This window comes from Chiloscyllium plagiosum, unplaced genomic scaffold, assembly GCF_037043375.1.
Source record: "Chiloscyllium plagiosum isolate Xiang-an unplaced genomic scaffold, Cpla_swu_hap1 HiC_scaffold_26, whole genome shotgun sequence".
Taxonomy (NCBI): domain Eukaryota; kingdom Metazoa; phylum Chordata; class Chondrichthyes; order Orectolobiformes; family Hemiscylliidae; genus Chiloscyllium; species Chiloscyllium plagiosum.
Genome location: NW_028270164.1, coordinates 55,609,119 through 55,627,404, shown reverse-complemented (window position 1 = coordinate 55,627,404; position 18,286 = coordinate 55,609,119). Strand labels below are relative to the sequence as shown.

General features: G+C 47.3%; 1 protein-coding gene across 1 annotated transcript in view; it reads right to left on the bottom strand.

The window, feature by feature from the left end:
• The window catches only part of LOC122563328 (leukocyte surface antigen CD53-like), an 88,749-nt gene that overhangs the window by 29,048 nt on the left and 41,415 nt on the right, over nt 1–18,286 (bottom strand). The window contains exon 2 of the mRNA XM_087973758.1: nt 648–723. Within this exon, the coding sequence (XP_087829884.1) occupies nt 648–710 (63 nt within the window). The 5' untranslated portion in view covers nt 711–723. The remainder of the gene's footprint in view (nt 1–647; nt 724–18,286) is intronic.

Below are 18,286 nucleotides of genomic sequence, written 5' to 3'. Positions count from 1 at the left end.
GAGATAGAGAGATTCTTGGTCAGTCAGCGAGTCAAGGGAAAGGGCAGGAAAGTGAATGTAAATGAGTGTTGAGTCAGCTGTGATCTTGTTGAATGATGGAGCAAGCTTTAGGGACCCAATGATCTGTTACTGTTCCTGTTTCTTATAATCTATGGAACATTCACTCTTCTGAACTTATGGGTCATTGATGAAGCAGCTGAAGATGGTTGGATTTAAGACACTACCCTGAAGAACTCGTACAGAGATGACTGATCTCCAACAACTACAACTATTCTCTGATGCGCGAGGTATGACTCCAACCAGCAGAGAGTTTGCCCACTCATTTGACAAGGTCGGCAGAGGGAAGTTGTTTCCCTTGACTGGGGAATCGAGAACACAGTTTCATGATGACGGACTGAGATGAGCAGAAATTTGATTATTGGTTGTGAATCTTTGAAATTTTCTGCCCAAACATTAGATACATTCAGGTCTGGAGCAGGGAATCAGGGGTGTGGTGAGCAGGAGAATGGCTTCAGGAAGATCAGCCTGACCATGTCAAAACTGGATGACCGCCTGCTCCTTTTCAAGTGCTCTTTAACATTGATACTGGGTTCATGGTGGATTCATACTTTGTCCTATCAACAGTTCCCATAGAAACCTGCACTTACCCAAAATAATAAGTTGAACGCGAACATCATATATTTCAGAGACTTCAGACATGCTTCAGCCATTCTGAGGTTTCCACTGCAATTGAAAGGACAGTGTTATTCCTTAATCAAATAAAAAATCAAATAAACACAGCCGGGAAACATAAACACAACCCAGTGCTGTGCATACTCGCTGATCCAACAAAATAGTCTCATCACATAAACGCAGCCCGGTGTCTGAAACACTGTATGATGCCATACACACAGCCCAGTGTCGGAAACACCGTCTGATGACCTAAACACAGCCCAGTGTCTGAAACACCGTCTGATAACCTAAACACAGCCCAGTGTCTGAAACACCGTCTGATCCCATATACACAGCCCAGTGTCTGCAACACCAACTGATCCCATAAACATTGCCCAGTGTCTGAAACAACATCTGAATGCATAAACACAGCCCAGTGTCTGAAACACTGTCTCATTCCATAAACACAGCCCAGGGTCTGAAACACTGTCTGATCCCATAAAGGGCAGCCCAGAGTCTGAAACATCATCCCATTCCAAAAACACACTTCAGTGTGTGAATCACCATCTGAGCCCATAAACACAGCCCTGTGTCTGAAACACCGTCTGAACGCATAAACACAGCCCACTGTCTGAAACACCGTCTGATCCCAAAAACGCAGCCCACTGTCTGACACAATGTCTGATCCCATAAACACAGCCCAGTGTCTGAAACACCGTCTGATCCCATAAACACAGCCCAGTGTCTGAAACACCGTCTGAACGCATAAACACAGCCCACTGTCTGAAACACCGTCTGATCCCAAAAACGCAGCCCACTGTCTGACACAATGTCTGATCCCATAAACACAGCCCAGTGTCTGAAACACCGTCTGATCCCATAAACACAGCCCAGTGTCTGCAACACCATCTGATGCCAGAAACACAGCCCAGTGTCTGAAACACTGACTGATCCCGCAAACACAGTCCAGTGTCTGAAATATTGGCTGATTCCAGAAACACAGCCCAGTGTCTGAAACACCATCTGACCCCATAACCACAGCCCAGTGTCTGAAACACCGCCTAATCCCATAAACACAGCCCAGTGTCTGAAACATCATCTCATTCCAAAAACACGGCCCGCTGTCTGAAACACCGTCTGATCCCATAAACACAGCCCAGTGTCTGAAACATCGTCTAATCCCATAAACACAGCCCAGTGTCTGAAACACCGCCTAATCCCATAAACACAGCCCAGTGTCTGAAACAGCATCTCAGTCCAAAAGCACAGCCGGTTGTCTGAAACACCATCTGATCCCATAAACACAGCCCAGTGTCTGAAACACCGACTGATCCCACAAACACAGCCCAGTGTCTGCAACACCATCTGATCCCAGAAACACAGCCCAGTGTCTGAAACACCGTCTGATAACCTAAACACAGGCCAGTGTCTGAAACACCATCTGATCCCATATACACAGCCCAGTGTCTGCAACACCCAATTGATCCCATAAACATTGCCCAGTGTCTGAAACAACATCTGAATGCATAAACACAGCCCAGTGTCTGAAACACTGTCTCATTCCATACACACAGCCCAGTGTCTGAAACACAGTCTGATCCCATAAAGGGCAGCCCAGAGTCTGAAACATCATCCCATTCCAAAAACACACTTCAGTGTGTGAATCACCATCTGAGCCCATAAACACAGCCCTGTGTCTGAAACACCATCTGAACGTATAAACACAGCCCAGTGTCTGAAACACCGTCTGATCCCAAAAACACAGACCACTGTCTGACACAATGTCTGATCCCATAAACACAGCCCAGTGTCTGAAACACCGTCTGATCCCATAAACACAGCCCAGTGTCTGCAACACCATCTGATCCCAGAAACACAGCCCAGTGTCTGAAACACTGACTGATCCCACAAACACAGTCCAGTGTCTGAAATACTGGCTGATTCCAGAAACACAGCCCAGTGTCTGAAACACCATCTGACCCCATAACCACAGCCCATTGTCTGAAACACCGCCTAATCCCATAAACACAGCCCAGTGTCTGAAACATCATCTCATTCCAAAAACACGGCCCACTGTCTGAAACACCGTCTGATCCCATAAACACAGCCCAGTGTCTGAAACATCGTCTAATCCCATAAACACAGCCCAGTGTCTGAAAAACCGCCTAATTCCATAAACACAGCTCAGTGTCTGAAACATCATCTCATTCCAAAAACACAGCCGGTTGTCTGAAACACCTTCGGATCCCATAAACACAGCTGAGTGTCTGAAACACCTCCTGATCCCACAAACACAGCCCAGTGTCTGCAACACCATCTGATCCCAGAAACACAGCCCTGTGTCTGAAACACCATCTGATCCCATAAACACAGCCCAGTGTCTGAAACACTGTCTGATCCCAAAAACACAGCCCAGTGTCTGACACAGTGTCTGATCCCATAATCACAGCCCAGTGTCTGAAACACCATCTGATCCCATAAACACAGCCCAGTGTCTGAAACACTGTCTGATCCCAAAAACACAGCCCAGTGTCTGACACAATGTCTGATCCCATAATCACAGCCCAGTGTCTGAAACAACGTCTGATCCGATAAACACAGCCCAGTGTCTGAAAAACCGCCTAATTCCATAAACACAGTTCAGTGTCTGAAACATCATCTCATTCCAAAAACACAGCCGGTTGTCTGAAACACCGTCTGATCCCATAAACACAGCCGAGTGTCTGAAACACCGTCTGATCCCACAAACACAGCCGAGTGTCTGAAACACCGACTGATCCCACAAACACAGCCCAGTGTCTGCAACACCATCTGATCCCAGAAACACAGCCCAGTGTCTGAAACACCGTCTGATCCCATAAACACAGCCCAGTGTCTGAAACACTGTCTGATCCCAAAAACACAGCCCAGTGTCTGACACAATGTCTGATCCCATAATCACAGCCCAGTGTCTGAAACACCGTCTGATCCCATAAACACAGCCCAGTGTCTGAAACAACGTCTGATCCGATAAACACAGCCCAGTGTCTGATACAATGTCTCATTCCATAAACACAGCCCAGTGTCTGAAACACAGTCTGATCCCATAAAGGGCAGCCCAGAGTCTGAAACATCATCCCATTCCAAAAACACACTTCAGTGTGTGAATCACCATCTGAGCCCATAAACACAGCCCTATGTCTGAAACACCGTCTGAACGCATAAACACAGCCCAGTGTCTGAAACACCATCTGATCCCAAAAACACAGACCACTGTCTGACACAATGTCTGATCCCATAAACACAGCCCAGTGTCTGAAACACCGTCTGATCCCATAAACACAGCCCAGTGTCTGCAACACCATCTGATCCCAGAAACACAGCCCAGTGTCTGAAACACTGACTGATCCCACAAACACAGTCCAGTGTCTGAAATACTGGCTGATTCCAGAAACACAGCCCAGTGTCTGAAACACCGCCTAATCCCATAAACACAGCCCAGTGTCTGAAACATCATCTCATTCCAAAAACACGGCCCGCTGTCTGAAACACCGCCTGATCCCATAAACACAGCCCAGTGTCTGAAACATTGTCTAATCCCATAAACACAGCCCAGTGTCTGAAAAACCGCCTAATCCCATAAACACAGCTCAGTGTCTGAACCATCATCTCATTCCAAAAACACAGCCGGTTGTCTGAAACACCGTCTGATCCCATAAACACAGCCGAGTGTCTGAAACACCGACTGATCCCACAAACACAGCCCAGTGTCTGCAACACCATCTGGTCCCAAAAACACAGCACAGAGTCTGACACAATGTCTGATCCCATAAACACAGCCCAGTGTGTGTAACACCGTCTGATCCCATAAACACAGCCCAGTGTCTGCAACACCGACTGATCCCACAAACACAGTCCAGTGTCTGAAATACTGGTTGATCCCAGAAACACAGCCCAGTGTCTGAAATACCGTCTGACCCCATAACCACAGCCCAGTGTCTGAAACACCGCCTAATCCCACAAACACAGTCCAGTGTCTGAAATACTGGCTGATCCCAGAAACACAGCCCAGTGTCTGACACAATGTCTGATCCCATAAACACAGTCCAGTGTGTGTAACACCATCTGATCCCATAAACACAGCCCAGTGTCTGCAACACCGACTGATCCCACCAACACAGTCCAGTGTCTGAAATACTGGCTGATCCCAGAAACACAGCCCAGTGTCTGACACAATGTCTGATCCCATAAACACAGTCCAGTGTGTGTAACACCGTCTGATCCCATAAACACAGCCCAGTGTCTGCAACACCGACTGATCCCAGAAACACAGCCCAGTGTCTGACACAATCATCTCATTCCAAAAACACGGCCCTGTGTCTGAAACACCGTCTGATCCCATAAACACAGCCGAGTGTCTGAAACAGCGTCTGATCCCAAAAACACAGCCCAGTGTCTGACACAATGTCTGATCCCATAAACACAGCCCAGTGTCTGAAACACCGTCTGATCCCAAAAACACAGCCCAGTGATTGCAACACCATCTGATCCCAGAAACACAGCCCAGTGTCTGAAACACCGACTGATCCCACAAACACAGTCCAGTGTCTAAAATACTGGCTGATCCCAGAAACACAGCCCAGTGTCTGAAACACCATCTGACCGCATAAACACAGCCCAGTGTCTGAAACATCATCTCATTCCAAAAACACGGCCCAGTGTCTGAAACACCGTCTGATCCCATAAACACAGCCCAGTGTCTGAATCACTGTCTGATCCCAAAAACACAGCACAGTGTCTGAAACACTGTGTGATCCAATAAATATAGCCCAGTTTCTGAAATACGGTCTGATCCAACAAACACAGCCCAGTGTCTGATCACCTTATGATCCCACAAAAACAGCCCAGTATCTGCAACACCATCTGATCCCATAAACACAGCCCAGTGTCTGAAACACCGTGTGATCCCATAAACACAGCCCAGTGTCTGAAACACCGTCGGATCCCATAAACACAGCCCAATGTCTGAAACACCGTCTGATCCCATAAACACAGCCCAGTGTCTGAAACACTGACTGATCCCATAAATACAGTCCAGTGTCGGAAACACCATCTGATGTCTTAAACACAGCCCACTGTCAGAAACACCATCTGATCCCAGAACCACAGCCCAGTGTCTGAAACGCCGCCTGATCCCAGAAAAACAGCCCAGTGTCTGAAACACCGTCTACTCCCAGAAATACAGCTCAGTGTCTGAAATACCATCTAATCCCAGAAGCACAGCACAGTGTCTGAATCACTGTGTGATCCCATAAACACAGCACAGTGTCTGAATCACCGTCTGATCCCATAAACACAGCCCAGTGTCTGAAACACTGTCTGATCCCATAAACACAGCCCAGTGTCTAAAACAGCATCTGATCCCATTAAAACAGCCCAGTGTCTGAAACACTGTCTGATCCCATAAACACAGCCCAGTGTCTGAAACACCATCTAATCCCAGAAGCACAGCACAGTGTCTGATAACCGTATGATCCCACAAACACAGCCCAGTATCTGCAACACCGTCTGATCCCAGAAACACACCCCAGTGTCTGAAAACCCGTCTGATCCCAGAAACACAGCCCAGTGTCTGAAACACCGTCTGATCTCATAAACACAGCCCAGTGTCTGAAACACCGTCAAATCCCAGAAACACAGCCCAGTGTCTGAAACAACGTCTGATCCCAAAAACACAGCACAGTGTCTGAAACACTGTGTGATCCAATAAACACAACACAGTGTCTGAAACACTGTTTGATTCCATAAACACAGCCAAGTTTCTGAAATACCATCTGATCCCACAAACATAGCACAGTATCAGCAACACCGTCTGATCCCAGAAACACAGCCCAGTGTCTGAGACACCGTGTGTTCCCAGAAACACAACCCAGTGTCTGAAACACCGTCTGATCTCATAAACACAGCCCAGTGTCTGAAACACTGTCTGATCCCACAAACACAGCCCAGTGTCTGAAACACCGTCTGATCCAACAAACACAGCCCAGTGTCTGAAACACCGTCTGATCCCAGAAACATAGCCCAGTGTCTGAAACACCATCTGATCCCGTATACACAGCCCAGTGTCTGCAATACCTTCTGATTCCAGAAAAACATTCCAGTTCTGAAACACCATCTGATCCCATAAACACAGCCCAGTGTCTGCAACACTGTTTGATCCCAAAAACACAGCCCAGTGTCTGAAACACCGTCTGATCTCATAAACACAGCCCAGTGTCTGAAACACTGTCTAACCCCATAAACACAGCCCAGTGTCAGAAACACCGTCAAATCCCAGAAACACAGCCCTGTGTCTGAAACAACGTCTGATCCCAAAAACACAGCCCAGTGTCTGAAACACCGTCTGATCCCAAAAACACAACACAGTGTCTGAAACACTGTCTGATCTCATAAACACAGCCAAGTTTCTGAAATACCATCTGATCCCACAAACACAGCCCAGTGTCTGAAACACCGTCTGATCCTACAAACACAGCCCAGTGTCTGAAACACCGTCTGATCCCAGAAACATAGCCCAGTGTCTGAAACACCATCTGATTCCGTATACACAGCCCAGTGTCTGCAATACCTTCTGAGTCCAGAAAAACATTCCAGTTCTGAAACACCATCTGATCCCATAAACACAGCCCAGTGTCTGCAACACTGTTTGATCCCAAAAACACAGCCCAGTGTCTGAAACACCGTCTGATCACATAAACACAGCCCAGTTTCTGAAACACTGTCTAACCCAATAAACACAGCCCAGTGTCAGAAACACCGTCAAATCCCAGAAACACAGCCCTGTGTCTGAAACAACGTCTGATCCCAAAAACACAGCCCAGTGTCTGAAACACCGTCTGATCCCAAAAACACAACACAGTGTCTGAAACACTGTCTGATTCCATAAACACAGCCAAGTTTCTGAAATACCATCTGATCCCACAAACACAGCAGAGTGTCTGATCACCGTATGATCCCACAAACACAGCACAGTATCTGCAACACCGTCTGATCCCATAAACACAGCCCAGTGTCTGAGACACCGTGTGATCCCAGAAACACAACCCAGTGTCTGAAACACCCTCTGATCTCATAAACACTGCCCAGTGTCTGAAACACTGTCTGATCCCACAAACACAGCCCAGTGTCTGAAACACCGTCTGATCCTACAAACACAGCCCAGTGTCTGAAACACCGTCTGATCCCAGAAACATAGCCCAGTGTCTGAAACACCATCTGATCCCGTATACACAGCCCAGTGTCTGCAATACCTTCTGAGTCCAGAAAAACATTCCAGTTCTGAAACACCATCTGATCCCATAAACACAGCCCAGTGTCTGCAACACTGTTTGATCCCATAAACACAGCCCAGTGTCTGAAACACCGTTTGATCTCATAAACACAGCCCAGTGTCTGAAACACCGTTTGATCTCATAAACACAGCCCAGTGTCTGAAAAAGCATTGACCCCAGAAACAGAGTCCAGTGTCTGAAACACCGTTTGATCCCATAAACAAAGCCCAATGTCTGAAACACCGTCTGATCCCAGAAAAACAGCCCAGTGTCTGAAACACCATCTACTCCCAGAAATACAGCCCAGTGTCGGAAACACCGTCTGATGACTTAAACACAGCCCAGTGTCTGAAACACCGTCTGATCCCAAAAACACAGCACAGTGTCTGAAACACCATCTACTCCCAGAAATACAGCCCAGTGTCGGAAACACCGTCTGATGACTTAAACACAGCCCAGTTTCTGAAATACCATCTGATCCCATAAACACAGCCCAGTGTCTGATCACTGTGTGATCCCACAAACACAGCCCAGTATCTGCAACACCGTCTGGTCCCAGAAACACAGCCCAGTGTCTGAGACACCGTGTGATCCCAGAAACACAGCCCAGTGTCTGAAACACCGTCTGATCCCATAAACACAGCCCAGTGTCTGAAACAATGTCTAATCCCATAAACACAGCCCAGTGTCTGAAACACCGTCAAATCCCAGAAACACAGCCCTGTGTCTGAAACAACGTCTGATCCAAGAAATACAGCCCTGTCTGAAACACCATCGGATCCCATGAACACAACCCAGTGTCTGAAAAACCGTCTATTCCATAAACACAGCCCAGTGTCTGAAACACCATCTGATTCCATAAACACAGCCCAGTGTCTGAAAAACCAACTGATCCCATAAACACACAGCCCATTGTCTGAAACACCGTCTGATCCCAAAAACACAGCCCAGTGTCTGACACAATCATCTCATTCCAAAAACACGGCCCTGTGTCTGAAACACCGTCTGATCCCATAAACACAGCCGAGTGTCTGAAACAGCGTCTTGATCCCAAAAACACAGCCCAGTGTCTGACACAATGTCTGATCCCATAAACACAGCCCAGTGTCTGAAACACCGTCTGATCCCAAAAACACAGCCCAGTGTCTGCAACACCATCTGATCCCAGAAACACAGCCCAGTGTCTGAAACACCGACTGATCCCACAAACACAGTCCAGTGTCTAAAATACTGGCTGATCCCAGAAACACAGCCCAGTGTCTGAAACACCATCTGACCGCATAAACACAGCCCAGTGTCTGAAACATCATCTCATTCCAAAAACACGGCCCAGTGTCTGAAACACCGTCTGATCCCATAAACACAGCCCAGTGTCTGAATCACTGTCTGATCCCAAAAACACAGCACAGTGTCTGAAACACTGTGTGATCCAATAAATATAGCCCAGTTTCTGAAATACGGTCTGATCCAACAAACACAGCCCAGTGTCTGATCACCTTATGATCCCACAAAAACAGCCCAGTATCTGCAACACCATCTGATCCCATAAACACAGCCCAGTGTCTGAAACACCGTGTGATCCCATAAACACAGCCCAGTGTCTGAAACACCGTCGGATCCCATAAACACAGCCCAATGTCTGAAACACCGTCTGATCCCATAAACACAGCCCAGTGTCTGAAACACTGACTGATCCCATAAATACAGTCCAGTGTCGGAAACACCATCTGATGTCTTAAACACAGCCCACTGTCAGAAACACCATCTGATCCCAGAACCACAGCCCAGTGTCTGAAACGCCGCCTGATCCCAGAAAAACAGCCCAGTGTCTGAAACACCGTCTACTCCCAGAAATACAGCTCAGTGTCTGAAATACCATCTAATCCCAGAAGCACAGCACAGTGTCTGAATCACTGTGTGATCCCATAAACACAGCCCAGTGTCTGAATCACCGTCTGATCCCATAAACACAGCCCAGTGTCTGAAACACTGTCTGATCCCATAAACACAGCCCAGTGTCTAAAACAGCATCTGATCCCATAAAAACAGCCCAGTGTCTGAAACACTGTCTGATCCCATAAACACAGCCCAGTGTCTGAAACACCATCTAATCCCAGAAGCACAGCACAGTGTCTGATAACCGTATGATCCCACAAACACAGCCCAGTATCTGCAACACCGTCTGATCCCAGAAACACACCCCAGTGTCTGAAAACCCGTCTGATCCCAGAAACACAGCCCAGTGTCTGAAACACCGTCTGATCTCATAAACACAGCCCAGTGTCTGAAACACCGTCAAATCCCAGAAACACAGCCCAGTGTCTGAAACAACGTCTGATCCCAAAAACACAGCACAGTGTCTGAAACACTGTGTGATCCAATAAACACAACACAGTGTCTGAAACACTGTTTGATTCCATAAACACAGCCAAGTTTCTGAAATACCATCTGATCCCACAAACATAGCACAGTATCAGCAACACCGTCTGATCCCAGAAACACAGCCCAGTGTCTGAGACACCGTGTGTTCCCAGAAACACAACCCAGTGTCTGAAACACCGTCTGATCTCATAAACACAGCCCAGTGTCTGAAACACTGTCTGATCCCACAAACACAGCCCAGTGTCTGAAACACCGTCTGATCCAACAAACACAGCCCAGTGTCTGAAACACCGTCTGATCCCAGAAACATAGCCCAGTGTCTGAAACACCATCTGATCCCGTATACACAGCCCAGTGTCTGCAATACCTTCTGATTCCAGAAAAACATTCCAGTTCTGAAACACCATCTGATCCCATAAACACAGCCCAGTGTCTGCAACACTGTTTGATCCCAAAAACACAGCCCAGTGTCTGAAACACCGTCTGATCTCATAAACACAGCCCAGTGTCTGAAACACTGTCTAACCCCATAAACACAGCCCAGTGTCAGAAACACCGTCAAATCCCAGAAACACAGCCCTGTGTCTGAAACAACGTCTGATCCCAAAAACACAGCCCAGTGTCTGAAACACCGTCTGATCCCAAAAACACAACACAGTGTCTGAAACACTGTCTGATCTCATAAACACAGCCAAGTTTCTGAAATACCATCTGATCCCACAAACACAGCCCAGTGTCTGAAACACCGTCTGATCCTACAAACACAGCCCAGTGTCTGAAACACCGTCTGATCCCAGAAACATAGCCCAGTGTCTGAAACACCATCTGATTCCGTATACACAGCCCAGTGTCTGCAATACCTTCTGAGTCCAGAAAAACATTCCAGTTCTGAAACACCATCTGATCCCATAAACACAGCCCAGTGTCTGCAACACTGTTTGATCCCAAAAACACAGCCCAGTGTCTGAAACACCGTCTGATCACATAAACACAGCCCAGTTTCTGAAACACTGTCTAACCCCATAAACACAGCCCAGTGTCAGAAACACCGTCAAATCCCAGAAACACAGCCCTGTGTCTGAAACAACGTCTGATCCCAAAAACACAGCCCAGTGTCTGAAACACCGTCTGATCCCAAAAACACAACACAGTGTCTGAAACACTGTCTGATTCCATAAACACAGCCAAGTTTCTGAAATACCATCTGATCCCACAAACACAGCAGAGTGTCTGATCACCGTATGATCCCACAAACACAGCACAGTATCTGCAACACCGTCTGATCCCATAAACACAGCCCAGTGTCTGAGACACCGTGTGATCCCAGAAACACAACCCAGTGTCTGAAACACCCTCTGATCTCATAAACACAGCCCAGTGTCTGAAACACTGTCTGATCCCACAAACACAGCCCAGTGTCTGAAACACCGTCTGATCCTACAAACACAGCCCAGTGTCTGAAACACCGTCTGATCCCAGAAACATAGCCCAGTGTCTGAAACACCATCTGATCCCGTATACACAGCCCAGTGTCTGCAATACCTTCTGAGTCCAGAAAAACATTCCAGTTCTGAAACACCATCTGATCCCATAAACACAGCCCAGTGTCTGCAACACTGTTTGATCCCATAAACACAGCCCAGTGTCTGAAACACCGTTTGATCTCATAAACACAGCCCAGTGTCTGAAACACCGTTTGGTCTCATAAACACAGCCCAGTGTCTGAAAAAGCATTGACCCCAGAAACAGAGTCCAGTGTCTGAAACACCGTTTGATCCCATAAACAAAGCCCAATGTCTGAAACACCGTCTGATCCCAGAAAAACAGCCCAGTGTCTGAAACACCATCTACTCCCAGAAATACAGCCCAGTGTCGGAAACACCGTCTGATGACTTAAACACAGCCCAGTGTCTGAAACACCGTCTGATCCCAAAAACACAGCACAGTGTCTGAAACACTGTGTGATCCAATAAACACAACACAGTGTCTGAAACACTGTCTGATTCCATAAACACAGCCCAGTTTCTGAAATACCATCTGATCCCATAAACACAGCCCAGTGTCTGATCACTGTGTGATCCCACAAACACAGCCCAGTATCTGCAACACCGTCTGATCCCAGAAACACAGCCCAGTGTCTGAGACACCGTGTGATCCCAGAAACACAGCCCAGTGTCTGAAACACCGTCTGATCCCATAAACACAGCCCAGTGTCTGAAACAATGTCTAATCCCATAAACACAGCCCAGTGTCTGAAACACCGTCAAATCCCAGAAACACAGCCCTGTGTCTGAAACAACGTCTGATCCAAGAAACACAGCCCTGTCTGAAACACCATCGGATCCCATGAACACAGCCCAGTGTCTGAAAAACCGTCTATTCCATAAACACAGCCCGGTGTCTGAAACACCATCTGGTCCAAGAAACACAGCCCAGTGTCTGAAACACCATCTGATTCCATAAACACAGCCCAGTGTCTGAAAAACCAACTGATCCCATAAACACACAGCCCATTGTCTGAAACACCGTCTGATCCCATAAACACAGCCCAGTGTCTGAAACACCGTCTGATCCTACAAACACTGCCCAGTGTCTGAAACACCGTCTGATCCCAGAAACATAGCCCAGTGTCTGAAACACCATCTGATCCCGTATACACAGCCCAGTGTCTGCAATACCTTCTGAGTCCAGAAAAACATTCCAGTTCTGAAACACCATCTGATCCCATAAACACAGCCCAGTGTCTGCAACACTGTTTGATCCCATAAACACAGCCCAGTGTCTGAAACACCGTTTGATCTCATAAACACAGCCTAGTGTCTGAAAAAGCATTGACCCCAGAAACACAGTCCAGTGTCTGAAACAACGTCTGATCCCAAAAACACAGCCTAGTGTCTGAAACACCGTCTGATCTCATAAACACAGTCCAGTGTCTGAAAAAGCATTGACCCCAGAAACACAGTCCAGTGTCTGAAACAACGTCTGATCCCAAAAACACAGCCCAGTGTCTGAAACACCGTTTGATCTCATAAACACAGCCTAGTGTCTGAAAAAGCATTGACCCCAGAAACACAGTCCAGTGTCTGAAACAACGTCTGATCCCAAAAACACAGCCCAGTGTCTGAAACACCGTTTGATCTCATAAACACAGCCTAGTGTCTGAAAAAGCATTGACCCCAGAAACACAGTCCAGTGTCTGAAACAACGTCTGATCCCAGAAACACAGTCCAGTGTCTGAAACAACGTCTGATCCCAAAAACACAGCCCAGTGTCTGAAACACCGTCTGATCCCATAAACACAGCTCAGTGTCTGAAACACTGACTGATCCCATAAATACAGCCCAGTGTCGGAAACACCGTCTGATGACTTAAACACAGCCCAGTGTCAGAAACACCATCTGATCCCAGAACCACAGCCCAGTGTCTGAAACACCGTCTGATCCCAGAAAAACAGCCCAGTGTCTGAAACACCATCTACTCCCAGAAATACAGCCCAGTGTCGGAAACACCGTCTGATGACTTAAACACAGCCCAGTGTCAGAAATACCATCTTATATTCCAAGAAGCACAGCACAGTGTCTGAATCACCGTCTGATCCCAAAAACACAGCACAGTGTCTGAAACACTGTGTGATCCAATAAACACAACACAGAGTCTGAAAAACCGTCTGATTCAATAAACACAGCCCAGTGTCTAAAACAGCGTCTGATCCCATAAAAACAGCCCAGTATCTGAAACACCATCTGATCCCATAAACACAGCCCAGGGTCTGAATCACCGTCTGATCCCAAAAACATAGCACAGTGTCTGAAACACTGTGTGATCCAATAAACACAACACAATGTCTGAAACACTGTCTGATTCCATAAACACAGCCCAGTATCTGAAATACCATCTGATCCCACAAACACAGCCCAGTGTCTGATCACTGTGTGATCCCACAAACACAGCCCAGTATCTGCAACACCGTCTGATCCCAGAAACACAGCCCAGTGTCTGAAACACCGTGTGATCCCAGAAACACAGCCCAGTGTCTGAAACACCGTCTGATCCCATAAACACAGACCAGTGTCTGAAACAATGTCTAATCCCATAAACACAGCCCAGTGTCTGAAACACCGTCAAATCCCAGAAACACAGCCCTGTGTCTGAAACAACGTCTGATCCCATAAACACAGCCCAGTGTCTGAAACAATGTCTAATCCCATAAACACAGCCCAGTGTCTGAAACACCGTCAAATCCCAGAAACACAGCCCTGTGTCTGAAACAACGTCTGATCCCAAAAACACAGCCCAGTGTCTGAAACACCGTCTGATCCCAAAAACACAGCCCAGTTTCTGAAACACCGTATGATCCCAAAAACACAGCCCAGTGTCTGAATCACTGTCTGATCCCACAAACACAGCCCTGTGTCTGAAACACTGTCTGATGCCATATACACAGCCCACTGTCTGAAACACCGTCGGATTCCATGAACACAACCCAGTGTCTGAAACACCATCTATTCCATAAACACAGCTCAGTGTCTGAAACACTGTCACATTCCATAAACACAGCCCTGTGTCTGAAACACTGTCACATTCCATAAACACAGCCCTGTGTCTGAAACACTGTCTGATGCCATATACACAGCCCAGATTGTGAAACACCATCTGATCCAAGAAACACAGCCCAGTGTCCGAAACACCGTCAGATCCCATGAACACAACCCAGTGTCTGAAAAACCGTCTATTCCATAAAAACAGCCCGGTGTCTGAAACACCATCTGGTCCAAGAAACACAGCCCAGTGTCTGAAACACCATCTGATTCCATAAACACAGCCCAGAGTCTGAAAAACCAACTGATTCCATAAACACACAGCCCAGTGTCTGAAACACCGTCTGATCCCATAAACACAGCCCAGTGTCTGAAAAATCATTGACCCCAAAAAACAGCCCAGTGTCTGAAACAACATCTGATCCCATGAACACAGCCCAGTGTCTGAATTACCATCTGATCCCATAAACACAGCCCAATTTCTGAAACACCGTCTGATCCCATAAACACAGCCCAGTGTCTGAAACACTGACTGATCCCATAAACACAGCCCAGTGTCTGAAACACCGTCTGCTCCCAGAAACACAGCCCAGTGTCTGGAACACCGACTGATCCCATCAACACAGCCCAGTGTCTGAAACACCGTCTGCTCCCAGAAACACAGCCCAGTGTCTGGAACACCGACTGATCCCATCAACACAGTCCAGTGTCTGAAATACCGTCTGATCCCATAAGCACAGCACAGTGTCTGAAAGACCGTCTGATCCCATAAACACAGCCCAGTTTCTGAAATACTATCTGATCCCACAAACACAGCCCAGTGTCTAATCACCGTAATCCCACAAACACAGCCCAGTGTCTGAAATACCGTCTGATCCCAGAAACACAGCCCAGTGTCTGAAACACTGTCTGATGTCATAAACACAGCCCAGTGTCTGAAAAACCGTCTGATCCCAAAAACACAGCCCAGCGACTGAAACACCGTCTGATCCCATCAACACAGCCCAGTTTCTCAAACACCATCTGATCACATAAATACAGCCTAGTGTCTGAAACACCGTCTGTTCCCAAAAACACAGCCCGGTGTCTGAAACGCCATCTGATCCCATAAACACAGCCCAGTGTCTGAAACACTGTCTGATCCCATAAACACAGCCCAATGTCTGAAACACCGTCTGATCCCAGAAACAAAGCCCAGTGTCTGAAATACCGTCTGATCCCAGAAACAAAGCCCAGTGTCTGAAACACCGTCTGATCCCATAAACACAGCCCAAAGTCTGAAACACCGTCTGATCCCCTAAACACAGCACAGTGTCTGAAACACGGACTGATTCCATAAACACAGCCCAATGTCTGAAACACCGTCTGATCCCAGAAACACAGCCCAGTGTCTGAAGCACCATCATATTCCATAAACACAGCCCAGTGTCTGAAACACCGTCTGATCCCATAAACTCAACCCAGTGTCTGAAACACTGTCTGATCCCATTAACTCAGCCCAGTGTCTGAAACACCGTCTGATGACCTAAACACAGCCAAGTGTCTGAAACACCATTTGACCCCAGAAACACAGCCCAGTGTCTGAAACACCGTCTGATCCCATAAGCACAGCACAGTGTCTGAAACACCATCTGATCCCATAAACACAGCCCAATGTCTGAAACACCGTCTGATCCCAGAAACACAGCCCAGTGTCTGAAAGACTGACTGATCCCACAATCACAGCCCAATGTCTGAAATACTGACTGATCCCATAAACACAGCCCAGTGTCTGGAACACCGTCTGATGACCTAAACACAGCACCGTGTCTGAAACACTCTCTGATCCCAAAAACACAGCCCAGTGCCGAAAACAACGTCTGATCCCATAAACACAGCCCAGTGTCTGAATCACCATCTTATCCCAAAAACACAGCACAGTGTCTGAAAAACTGTGTGATCCAATAAACACAACACAGTGTCTGAAATACTGTCTGATCCCAGAAACACAGCCCAGCGTCTGAAACACTGTCTAATCCCATAAAAACAGCCCTGTGTATGCAACACGGTCCGATTCCACAAACACAGCCCTGTGTCTGAAACACTGTCTGATGACCTAAACACAGCCCAGTGTCAGAAACACCATCTGATCCCATCAACACAGCCCAGTGTCTGAAACACCGACTGACCCCATAAACACAGCCCAGTGTCTGAAACACCAGCTGATGACCTAAACACAGCCCAGTGTCAGAAACACCATCTGATCCCAGAAACCCAGCACAGTGTCTGAAACACTACATGATCCCATAAACACAGTCCAGTGTCTGAAACACCGTTCGATCCCAGAAACACAGCTCAGTGTCTGAAATACCGTCTGATCCCATAAACACAGCCCAGTGAACTGAAACACTGTCTGATCCCATAAACACAGCCCAATGTCTGAAACACCGTCTGATCCCAGAAAAACAACCCAGTGTCTGAAACACCGACTGATCCCACAAACACAGCCCAATGTCTGAAATACTGTCTGATCCCAGAAACACAGCCCAGTGTCAGAAACACCATCTCACCCCAGAAACACAGCCCAGTGTCTAAAACACCATCTGATCCCAGAAAAACAGCCCAGTGTCTGAAACACCGTTTGATCCCATAAACACAGCACAGTGTCTGAAACACCGTCGGATCCCATAAACACAGCCCAGTGTCTGAAACACCGAATGATCCCAAAAACATAGCCCAGTGTCTGAAACACTGTCTGATCCCATAAACAAAGCCCAATGTCTGAAACACTGTCTGATCCCATAAACACAGCCCAATGTCTGAAACACCGTCTGATCCCAGAAAAACAGCCCAGTGTCTGAAACACCGTTTGATCCCATAAACACAGCACAGTGTCTGAAACACCGTCGGATCCCATAAACACAGCCCAGTGTCTGAAACACCGAATGATCCCAAAAACATAGCCCAGTGTCTGAAACACTGTCTGATCCCATAAACACAGCCCAATGTCTGAAACACCGTCTGATCCCATAAACACAGCCCAGTGTCTGAAACACCGTCTGATCCCATAAACACAGCCCAGTGTCTGAAACACCGTCTACTCCCAGAAACACAACCCAGTGACTGAAACACTGTCTGATCCCATCAACACAGCCCAGTGTCTGAAACACCGACTGATCAAATAAATACAGCCCAGTGTCTGAAACACCGTCTGATCCCATACACACAGCTCAGTGTCAGAAACCCAGTCTGGTCACAAAAACACAGCTCAGTGTCTGAAACACCATCTGATCCCATAAACACAGCCCAGTGTCTGAAACACTGTCTGATCCCATAAACACAGACCAGTGTCTGAAACACCATCTGATCCCATAAACACAGCCCTATGTCTGAAGCACCGTCTGATCCCAGAAAAACAGCCCAGTG